The sequence below is a fragment of the Crocodylus porosus genome, unplaced genomic scaffold (assembly GCF_001723895.1).
Source record: "Crocodylus porosus isolate Cpor-Errol unplaced genomic scaffold, CroPor_comp1, whole genome shotgun sequence".
NCBI classification, from domain to species: Eukaryota; Metazoa; Chordata; order Crocodylia; family Crocodylidae; genus Crocodylus; species Crocodylus porosus.
The window spans coordinates 55,639,529-55,651,339 of NW_017728931.1; the positions used below are offsets into that span (position 1 = coordinate 55,639,529).

Below are 11,811 nucleotides of genomic sequence, written 5' to 3' on the forward strand. Positions count from 1 at the left end.
TGTTGGTTGCCCCTAAGCATGCAGTCCCCTGCTGGCCCCTCCTGGATGTGTGCCAGCATAATTTTCTCAAACATAATTATAAATTGTGGACTTTCATTTGCTATCTTTAAGACAACCAGCTTCTTACAGGGAAAGCAATACACTGTTTTTTGTACTTCCTATTACTAAGGTATACAAAAAAAAAAAAATAGGAGTCCTCCTAACCTGACACTGACTGAAGAGAAATGGATGCTTCTTCCCAGATGTTTGTTCTGGAGTAAACCACTGGAGTGCTGAAGATTTTGGGGAGGTTTCAAAAGTAACTTCCACAATTATATCTTGCCCCCTATATGAGTTAAAAACAGAATTAGGCATTTCTGACTTACCCCATGCATCAGAGCTGAATTCAAAGGAAAATCCTGTTTGAAAATATTGTAATACCAAGTTTTGCAGAACTTCCTCAGAAAAACTGAAGATATGGACAAGCTGTGTGTTAAAACTACCTTTTCCCTATGCTTATGATACAAGTGTACTAACAACTGCTAGGGTTTTTGGTTGTAGCCATGTTGCTCTAAGGACACAGATAGGCAAGGTTCTTTAAGCAGATGTGATATCTTTTCTTAGACCAGCTTAGTTGGAAAAAAGTTACTGGCAAGCTTTCAAGCACAGTCACCCTTCTTCAGGCAGAGGGAGTCTCTGCTGGTCATTCCTTGGAGTCTCAGACCAGCAGACTCCCTATGCCTGAAGAAGGGTAACTGCGCCCAGAAGCTTACCAAAAACTTTTTTCCAACTACTTAGTTGGGCTAATAAAAAGATACCACATCTACTCAAAGAACCTTGCCTGCCAACAACTACTAGATCTTTTTTCAAGTGTTTAATAACCCCAAGATAATTCTTCTTTTGCTGTCTTTATTAAATAGATATCCTTCATTCCACAACCCTAAGAGTTAAAAAACTGGATTACTTTTCTTGCAAGAGTCCTAGCAAAGTCTGTAACTTTCACATAATTGTTTGATGAACTATCTAAAACCTATTTACACTTCAGTAAGAAACCACAACGAGAAGCTGATAAAGCATGTTATGTATACACATGCCTTATTAAAAGAGGTGTTGTGCATTTTTAAAGTCAAAATATTTTAAACTTGTTAGTAAAATAGTGTCACATTTACTGAATCTACTTGAGGAAAAGCATGGTTATAAATTAAACTGGTACATAAACAAACAAACAAGCAAACAAACAGGATTAAAGAAAAAACGCCCCAATTTTATTCAACACATGGGATTTACCAACTCATTCCAAAAACAGACAAAGGGCATAACATGAAATCCCGAATCCAAAAGACAATTTGAATATGCCAGCTGAAGGGGAAAAAAAACCCATAGTCGTCACCAGTATATTGAGCAACTCATAACTGCTTTGTTATCTGAATGGTAGCTCACATATGTGACCCTCTCTTTGAATCAACAATAAATCATTAACCATAAAGTAGAACAACCTCTACTTAAAATCAAAGAAACTGAACATCTTGATAAGTCAGCCAGGTACACATCTAGTTTATAAGTGTGTGCACTTTGCAATACCACTAACAACAAAATAAAATGAATCTGAATCATTTTGAGGTGCACAAGTTAACTGCCAAATAAAACACATGTGCCTGCAGATCTTATTCCCTCCAGTTTAGTTACCCTCACATGCAAGGTTGTGTGTTAATACAGGCTTGTAAACTCCTTGGACCAAAACCTTCATCTCCTCATTGGCAACATGAAGTACCTAACTGGAATGATAAAATAGCCAGTTCTCTTACCAAAAAAAAGGCTAAAACAAGCAGTAAGCCAGCTAGTCCAGATAGTTTCTAGAAGGGTCTACTTATAGCAGGAAGTCAAAACGATCCTAAAATACCCACTTCTTTGTACTTCTCCTCATATCCATGGCACAGATAGCGACATCCCAACTACAAGACACATGGGACTTATTTTAAATCTGATCAATACTACTTTTGTTTAACAAGAAGTCGATATTGTGCAACACTTCTTTGTCTCCCATTTAAACTACCCATAAAACTAGATAAGACTGCTACTTCTGCAGTCCTCTGTACCCCTGCCAGCTGTGGAAGAAACCAACACTATGACTTCAGAGGTAATGACCAGTTTTGAAAATTTAACATCTTAAGAGTCAATGTAACCATTTACACATTATTCAACCATGGCTAGATTAGTATATGGAAGATGAGTTTTAGTTTGGCTAGATGATAAATCAAATAGAAAAGGGTCTCAATTGTCAAAGACACTGATAGTTTGGTAATAATTTTTTACTTAATGCTACATTTTAATCAGCTCATGTGTCATCAAGATGCCAAAAATTCCAGTTCAGATTCTTAGAGCTTTGCATTTCTACAGCTGTAGTTGATAAGCTTAACTTGCATACTCTGTACACACATTTCCAGCCGACTACAAAGGGAAACGAGGAGGTTTGTCAAGAATGCAAGATTAGCCCCCATAAAAAGAATATGAAGATCACAGCTCTCTGTACTGTTTTACTGATGTTGGCCAAAGGTCCTGAGCAATCCCTGCTTATCAAGTGCACAAGAGAAGCCTAGAGAATCAAGATTCAGAACTTAGATCTTGACAGAGACACTTTTCATTCCACTTACCTATTAAGAAAGAAGTTTAACAGCACAATTCTGAACAAAAGCAAACTTAAAAAAACCCAGCATGTTAGAAATTAGAGACAGTTATAAAGCACATAGCACAGCAAGAATAAGAATGCAATCACCTGTAAGTATAGTATATTGTAAAAACCATAATGCTTTCAATAAACAGCTTGGTAGGTCTGTTTTGCAGAATGTAGGTAACTGGTTTATATGACTTAACCAGAGGAGAATACAAACACATATATATGGATACCTTCTTAATTCAAAAGGAAGAGTAATTTCCAGTGGTGACCCTTTGAAACTGTGCCTTTTTCCAAGAACAAATTTTGCCTCCTCTCCATTAACGGTCACTTTATGGATCTGAAGGTCTTTTGTATCCAAAACCTGTAACCAAACAAGTGTTATGTACTGACTGCAAAATGTTTAAGCAACACTTCAAATTCATGACTGGAAATGTAACTGAAGAAATAACAGCAGATCTTTAAAGTGTATCTGCCCATGTCAAACATCTGTTATTTAAGTAAGTTACATACAGGACTTTGTGGAAGTCAGCAGCACCTTCATTTAGCTACATGAAGGGGGTCAGAGACACAGCCTCTGGTGCTGAATGTGGGACTTGGATGGGACCCATGCCCTGCTGTGCTGTGTGCTGGACCTGCCCTGTATATGGCACAGGGAGCATGGGACCAGTCTGGTCTGTATTGTGGGCAGCGATGGCAGCAGTCCAGCACCGCACTGAACCAGCCTGGCAGGCTGAACCCAGCAGGCAGGCCCTGAGTGTGACCACTGCCCAGTGCTGCGCCCTCAGCACAGCCCGCAGTCCGACACGCCCGACATACCACGTACTGGAAAGACAAACAGCCAAGGAGCAACATTTCAGCCTGTCAACGCAAGGGTGGATCAAGAATTACACACACACACACACAGAGGACACACGGTTCACACACATACACCTCGTACACACACGGATCGCATGAATCTCACACACGAGTCACACACGCGCGCAGAGGAAGCGCGGGCGCTACCAGGCAACGCAGCCCGTCGCGCTGACCGCGCAGGGTGAGGGCTGCATCCCCACGCAGGGTCCGGGCGGCGAAGTCTACGCGGCAACGCAGGCGCAGGTGCTGGGCGCGGCAAGCGTCGGGCGCGGCGAAGGCGCTCGTGTCCTGCTCTGCCATGGCTCCGGCTGCCACTGCCCCGGCCCGCGCGCGGCCCCATGGGAAGGAGATTTCGGCGCCCGCCTCCACAGGCCGAGAAAGGGGTGGTGCGAACTACAGAGCCCAGGGGGTAGTGCGAAATCTCGCGCAAAGGCTGCTAGGATATAGCATTCATTAAGCAGCGCCCAGCACCGTGGATTGGTAGACCTCTTAAGGGCTGGCAGCAGAAGTGTGCTTGTACCACTCCTCGTTAGTATAGTGGTAAGTATCCCCGCCTGTCACGCGGGAGACCGGGGTTCGATTCCCCGACGGGGAGGCGCTTGATTTTTCTCCTTTTTTTCTTGTGTCCTCTCCAGAGTACCTGGAAGGCAGCTGTTGCTTGGGCCGCGCAGAGCCCTCAGTCACCAGGGCAGACAGCTGAGGGAGCCCCAGCTTCCACATAGACACAAAACTGGAAACGTGCAGCAGCATTCAAGGTAGTCACTGCCACCACAGTGCGTTGGAATATATATCCAACCTACAACCCCCCCCCCCCACAATAAACAGGTTTCTACTTATATAAACTGCTGTGCTAAGTCTGCAGAGCACACCCCATGATATTCACCTTTATGATCCACACCAATCCTGGTTTTCTCTGATTTAAAAACTCCCCAGTTTTGGGTTAAAAAAAAATCCACATTTTTCCAAGTGAAAAATGAAATGAAAGTGAACCATATACACACACATGTATACACATACGTGTATATATAATTACCCCAACTTCTGGTTAAAAAGTAACCCCAAATCCACATTTTTCTGTGATTTAAATGAAATACCACTAATATATATATACATTTTATTTAAATCACAGAAAAATGTGGATTTGGGGTTACTTTTTAACCAAAAATTAGGGCTTTTTTTCAATCCAAGAAAACCAGGATCCCTGATGGTCAACATGTTCCATGCTGTGCTCATATAGGGATTTTTCTGCAAAATTTCATTGCAGCCATCTTTTAGCTGCATCCCTAACCATTTCCTACCTATTTTATTTTATTTTATAGAAGGACCTCAAAATGGCTGCATTTGTAAACCTGTGTCCTAATACATTTCCTAAAAATATTGGACAGACTGGCACCTGCAGGATTAAGTGTGTGCAGAATAAGTTTATTACAGTACACATGTGTTTTTGAGCTACAGACTTTGACATTGAATGAGTCTGGACTTCAACACTGACTTCAGCACTGAATGAGTCTGGATGCATGCACAAGGTAGTTAATCTTGCAGCTGCAGGATTTTACAAGCTCAGCCCGTTAACTGGGAGAACATATGGGGGAAATATTTTCATATCTACATAACTCAAACAGCTGAATAGGGTTTAATTAAATTTTCCGAAAACATTCATTTTTTGCCTGAAACCAAGAATGGAAAAATTCACCCCAAAAGAAATCTGAGACACAATTACAAGCTACTGAGAAAAGGAACATTAGAATGGAAATTGGGCCTCAACTTTAATTAGAGAAGTCAGAACTTGCACTTTTCTGGCTGTTAACCAAACCTTTACTAATAGGAACATATTGCTTTTATTCTAAGAGCAAAAGGACTAATCAGTGTGACTAGCAACTAGCCACGCCTAATCCAAATTGTTCCTGCCACATATTTAGTTTAGTTGGCTATGTAATTTGACAACCTTCACTGGCATTAAGTATAGACTTGAAGTGAGTCATGGAACACACTGCTAAATGTGCACCTAGTCACAGGCACAAATTCTTCATGTATTGATGCCATGGAAAGGTAGGTGACCAGACAGATACTTAGGAGACCAGGCTACAGGACCTGAGTGAAAGCTGGGGAAAGCTCAGAAATGGCAGCAAGCTGGCATTGCTGGGTACTCACTGATTGTACACTAGTGAACAGTGCATTGTACAACCGTTTCAACTCTGGCATCCTGTTCTCACTAACTTATACATTTCTGAAACATTTTCTAAATGAATTTTTCCATGCTTTCTCCCTCAACATGACATAATTTTCAACTAAACACATTCAGGTATTTTGAGCATGAGGAAATCAAGAAAAGGTTCTCTCATAAGTTGCTTGTAACCTTTTATGGAGGGATCAGGGGATGTAGGGTAGTAAGTAGCTTTACTTTTGTAGACTTTGTAGTCTAATCTGGCCTTCTCTACAAAATGCATTTAACACTCCAGCCTTCAATGTGCAAAGAAATGGCATTAAGATAACATGTAAAGATAAGCATTCGAGTTAAGAAATGGCCCAGTAAAGTTGCAGAACATTTCTTAGCTGTGTCACGCTGTAAGAGGGAAATTTATCCTCATGCACTCTACCCTAGTATCAGGGTTGGTCTCTATGAACAGTAGTCAGCAGACATGGCCTTTTGCCACCAGAGGTTTTACTATGTCTGCACACTTTCAGTGCAAGGTACAGAATTCAGCCTCTGTCTCCTGAATTAGACCAGCTCCACAAAAGGCAGGTCCTCAGCCAAGGAACCACCAGCAAAAAAAGCAAAAGTAGATGCTGTATTACTGGTCCCACACTGCCCTTGTTTCTACAAGGGGGTCTGCTCAAATTAAAATTCTTAACTCCACGGCCCACAAGTCGGTGGGCAGAAGGCAGCTGCATAGCACAGGAGTTGATGAAATAACAGCCTGCAGGTCAGTGTGGCCTGCTGAGCTGGAGGGCTTACCAGAGCCAGGCAGCTGGGAGCTATAGATCTTCAAGACTGCTGCTTTTCCCTGTCCTGCTGGCTCCGGTCTAATGCAGGCGGGGTGATTTTGGAGGCTTTGCCTGAGCCAGTGCTAGGGCCAAGTACCTAGGAGCTCCAACCACACCACCACTGCTTTTTCCAGCCGCCTGCTGTGGCACCAGCACAGCTTCCAGCCTGCCAGGCGCTGCACTGGGGAGTGGTATTTAAAAACTGCAACCACACCACCCCTGCTTCCTTCCCCACTGCACCATGGCTACAGTTTGGGTGCAATTTCTGGCTGACGGGCAGCTGATCTGGGGTAAGGCAGGGGTGGGGGCTCGGGAGAAGCAGCAGCAGCATAAATGCAATTACTAGCTGGAAGCTGCGCCCATGCAACAGCTGGGGTGTGGGGGAAAGCATTGGTAACATGGGTGCAGCTCCCAGTTACCTGCCCCAATGCAGACATGAGGAAAACCTTCCAGCCATCAAAGCACCACTGAAGCTGGCTGACTGGCCCACACTGGACTGGAGCCAGTTTGTAAAAAGTTGCTGGCCCCTCCCATAGCATGTTTGGAAATGCCTTTTCCTGTAGGTATTGTCGCAGGATCAAGGAGGTGTCCTGTGACTAATATAGGGTTAAGGAGCTGCCAATCACCAGGGGCAGCTCAGGTGCTGGTTGCCGCAGCAACCAGACAGGTCAGGTGACCAGAAGGGGGCAGGGCCGGGCCTTTATAAACTGCCCAGGCTGGAGCCAGAGTAGCAGTTCCCCTCTGGCAGCCGCACGGGCTCTGCGGGTGAGCTGAGCAGCCTTGGTCAATGGTTGCAGCCTGACCACTCTGACCGGCTGCAATGATGCAGGGGTAAAGAGAACTCTGACAGAGGTAAGAGAGAGCCAGCATAGAGTGGAGCTGGGTTTGTGAGCTCGGGGGCCTATGATTGTCTTATGAGCCGGTAGGCTTCTTGTTTATGTTGCAGCTGCTTGGCTCATGTTCTGTTATTGTTACACCGGAGGACTGGGTGAGGCTGTAGGGGTGCAAGGAGGCCTCACAGGGGCTCCCCAGTAGCTTGGGGGTTCCTGGTGCCCAGCAGGGTGTTGGTGTCACTGGGCATAACCCTAAGTAACTCAGAGGGATGGAAGACTGAGTGTTGATGAAGCCCCTCTGCTCTAGGCCCAGGTGAGCCAGGGCGCCCCCTCCCCTGAACCTCTGTAACCCTTTCTTTGAACTTTTGTAATCTTCTGTAATACTGGAAAACAGGATGAGTAGCAAGCAAACTGAAACTCGCTAAAAACTGTTATCTGTGAAATGCAAGAGCACCACTCAGAGAGAGAAGGGGGAGGCCAGCTAGTGGAAAACTACTGCAGAAAATGACCAGGATATAAATATACACTGTTGCAGGGCTAGGCGTGCAGGATTTGAGACCAAACTGTCTCCCTGCGCTTTTTACTTGAGCTCAGATAAACTCTGTCTACTTCTCCCCCCAGTGTGTTTATTGGCGCGACGCACACCGGGCAATGAACCCAATTGTTGCCTCCCTTGGGCACCTTGTGCCAACAACAAGGGGCACAGTGAATAGTGCCACAGTGGGCACAGCGAGACGAGTGCCAGAGAGGCGCTCGGTGTGTGGGGGTTGTAGCCCCAGCCACGGGGAGCGTGGCAAAAGGCCCTGGGGGGGGTAAGAAGCATGGGGAGCGTGGCAAAAGGCCCTAGAGGGGGGTAAGGAGCACGGCAAAAGGCCCTAGAGGGGGGTGAGAGGCTCCAGAGGGTGAGGAGCAGGGGAAAAAAAACCGCAAGACGGGCCCAGCGGGGGCGAGGCCAGGGCGCGGCAAGCCTAGAGGCGCCGGTAGTGGGGTGTAGATTGCAGCAGTTGCCCAGGGGTACCGGTAACAGGGTGCAGGTTGCTTAACCGACCCAGAGGCGCTGGTAAAGGGGCGACAGGCACGTGACCAACCCAGGGGCACCAGTAAAGGGGGCCAGTGGCGTGATAGGCCCAGGAGGTTCGGAGGCGGGCGCTGGGGCGTGACAAGCCCCAGGGGTGCCAGGTGGGTGACAGGCCTGGGGGTGCCAGAGAGGGACACCTGGGCAGGATGAGCCCAAGGGGTGCCGGAAAGGGCACTGGAAGGCAAGGGCAGAACAACGTCCAGGAATAGCTGCGAGGCTTGGGGTGTGCTGAAGGGGAGATAGGAGGCACGCATTGCCCATAAGGTTGGGGGCACCCCACGTGGAATGGAGGTAATACCAGCGAGGTGTCAAGGTGGAAGTAGGCAGCCTCCCATAACTGAACTTAAGATCAAAGACATGGCGGGCGAGTAGAGGGTGCCGGACCACCTTAATTGACATGGTAGGGGGTGCTAGCGAGGTCACGGCTGCTTGCAGGCCCCACTCCATGATGGGCATATCTCAGCAAAACGAGCATATCAGCAAATCTCTTTTTCCTCTCTGGATGTGAAGAGGGATGCTGCAGGTCACCTGCAGGAACAGGGAGTTCATCCCTCACATGAATTTCTGGAGCTGTAGACAATAAGGAAAACTACTTTCTAAAACTACTAAATTAGAAAGATTGTCCATAGAGTTATTTTTAATTTAATAGCATAATTCATTTATGCAATTAGATTACTGAAACCAGTTACATAGGCTACTATGCTATGCTAAAGATTAGAGCTATAACAGACATTATATTCTGTCAGGTATTTTAACAAGTGCTGGTATTAAACATGCTGACAATATCATGCTTATTACTAACTTTTTTGCAGCTCCCTAGTAAACTGACAGCTTAGAAAAAAAATCAGCTAATCTACCCAAATTTTGCTCTGTGGACTCATGCTAAATGTCTTGCTTGATAGGTAGACATCAAGGCTACTAGAGCAGATGGGAGCGCCTCTGCCTTCTCAGGATGTGTAGAGATGGTTTATATGGGTTGTTGCCTAAATCGGCTACTTTAACACTATTGTCTTGTTTACCATATAAATAAAGGAAGCATGTCATCAAGCTAATAAATTTCAACCTCTCATACTTAACATCTGTATCCACAACTGCCTTTCTCAACTATTAGTTTCACAAGATAGTTGCAATGAAGATAACTTAGCAAAAAAAACCCCACACATTTGCCAAAGACCGGCCAAGGAATCAGTTGGGCCTTTGGATGATCAGGGTATAAAAGGAGCACTAAAGGATGACAGGACCACTTCCAAGCAACTAAATGAATTCTTTGCATCTCTCTTTACTCTGGAAGATGTTAGGGAGATTTCCTCACCAATCCACTTCTCTCTAGGGACAAGTTAGTGGAGCTGACCAAGCTGAGGTTTCAGTAGATGAGGTTGTAAAGGAAATTGATAAAGTAAAGAGTAGCAAACCACCAGGACCTGATGGCATTCATCCTAGGGTCCTGAAGGAGCTCAGCTTGGAAACTGACAAACTCCTAACTGCAGTTATGTAACAAATCAGAAAAGGCCTCATTACCAGAGGACTGAAAGGTTGCCAGTGTGACATCAATATTTTACAATGGCTTTCAAGGGGACCCAGGGAACCACAGGCTGATGAGTCCAATTTCTTTTCCTGCAAAACTGGTAGAAACAATACTAAAAAAAAGAATTGTTCAGCACATGGATGAACATGATTTCCCTTTGATACAACTATACCTATTGCTCCCCAGCAAGTCATGTCTCACATCCTAGCTGTTTAAGCATGTTACTAAGTAAGAAAATCAGGGTGATCTGCTTGTTATATTATATTTTGGCTTCCAAAAAGCATATGACAAGGTGCCCCATCAAAGACTCTTAATGAAATTAGGAAGTCATGTGATTACAGGGAAGGACCACTCCATGGATTAGAATTTGGTTTAAGGATAGAAAACAAAAAGGAGTATAAATGGTCAATTTTCAGGATGGAAAAAAGTTAATAGCGGGGTCCCCCAGGGATCTGTGTTGGAACAAGTGGTGTTTAACATATTCAGAAAAGGGGTGGCAAAAGGGGTGAGTAGTCAGGTGGGAAAATTTGCATATGACCCTGTAACAGGGCACTGGGGCATGCCTAGGGTGACCACTCATCCCTAATTGGGTGGGACAGTCCCAGAGTGGGAACCCCAAGTCCCAGTCTTGAGCAGAATTTGTCCCAGATTCTCAGCATCATGCAGGGATGGCAGGTTTTCCTTGCAGGCTGGCAGTGTTCCAGCCTGCAAGGGGCTGCTGGGAATGGACCGCAGGGGGCGCCACATGCACGTGCATGCCCAACATGCAGATCCCTGCAGGTAAATCTATGGGGGGAGGGGGCACATGGGAGGTTGGAGTGGAGGCAGATCGAGGCCCCCATGGTGAGGGAGGGAGTGGGGCAGGGGCTGGGGGTGCTGCCCAGACCAGGGTAGTGCATGGGGCCAGGGTGCGGAGTGGGATGGATCCATGGGTGGCTCATCCAGGGGACAGGGTGGCTGTGCAGACTTGCCAGATTTCTGTGTGTGGCAGGGACAGATGCAACCTGAGTCTGAGCTGGTTGAGCAGTCTTGCCTGTGAAGTGGGGAGCTCCTTGCAACAGAGTAGCAGGACTTGTGAACTGACAGTGGAGCTGAATAAGAAACTCTACAGGCTGGGAAAGCAAGGGAAGGTACCTGGGAGAGAAAGGGGCTCAGTTATATGGGCAGGTGGCCCTGGTTTAAGTTAAGCCCAGAGGGGGTTTGAGTGCCTGCCAGAGGGCAGGTGCTTGTTATTAAACTCTGCTAGAAGTTTTGCCTAGAGCCCTGCAAGGGCAGGCTAAATCTGCTCAGAGGGTCAGCAGTCCAAGAGTGGATGAGAGCAGGGCCCACCAGGGGGTCCAAGGGCCTACAGCAAGGATCTGGAGATCCACAAGCTCAAAATCCAGGGAGGGCTGAGAATATGATTGGAGGATCCAGAAATACAAAGTGGGCTGAGAGAGACCAAGATCAAGGAAGGTCTAAAGACAGAGAGAGATCAAGTAGACAGAAATGACAATTTTTGCCTGGTCTGGCCACAGAAAGTGATTTATAGCCATGACCAAACACAAGTGCATGGCTGCAGGCTGTTTCAAAAATGGCTGATCAGGTGAAAATCTGAATCCTCGTTGCATGAGGGGTCAGATGAAGATTTTCAAAATAGAGTGTTTTCTGTAATTTCTACTTGCTTGCCAGTCTTGAGCTGCTTTCAGAATGGGGCGGGGGGGGGAAAGGGTGTAGAAGGAGTGCAGCCTGGGTTTTTTTTTCAATCCCCTCTGGAGGGTAGAGTAGGTATATTGGAGTCCCTCCTGGGGGGGGGGGGAGGGGGCTCCAATTCACTGACCCCATCCCACTCTACAGCATCAGCTGGGGAATCCCTAGAATGGGCTCCCTCTGCTCCCCTTCC

General features: G+C 46.1%; 1 protein-coding gene and 1 non-coding gene across 3 annotated transcripts in view; one reads left to right on the forward strand and one right to left on the reverse strand.

Moving 5' to 3' along the window:
• LTA4H (leukotriene A4 hydrolase) overlaps positions 1-3,846 on the reverse strand; it is a 107,554-nt gene extending 103,708 nt beyond the window's left edge. For both annotated transcript variants that reach the window (XM_019545074.1, XM_019545073.1), the window contains exons 1-3: positions 3,656-3,846; positions 2,884-3,014; positions 205-325 (exon numbers count right to left, since the gene is read on the reverse strand). In XM_019545074.1, the coding sequence (XP_019400619.1) occupies positions 205-325; positions 2,884-3,014; positions 3,656-3,808 (405 nt within the window). In that variant the 5' untranslated portion in view covers positions 3,809-3,846. The remainder of the gene's footprint in view (positions 1-204; positions 326-2,883; positions 3,015-3,655) is intronic.
• A 185-nt stretch (positions 3,847-4,031) lies between these two features.
• TRNAD-GUC lies at positions 4,032-4,103 on the forward strand. The gene has a single exon. It is a non-coding gene; the product is annotated as a tRNA-Asp (tRNA).
• Positions 4,104-11,811: the final 7,708 nt, after the last annotated feature.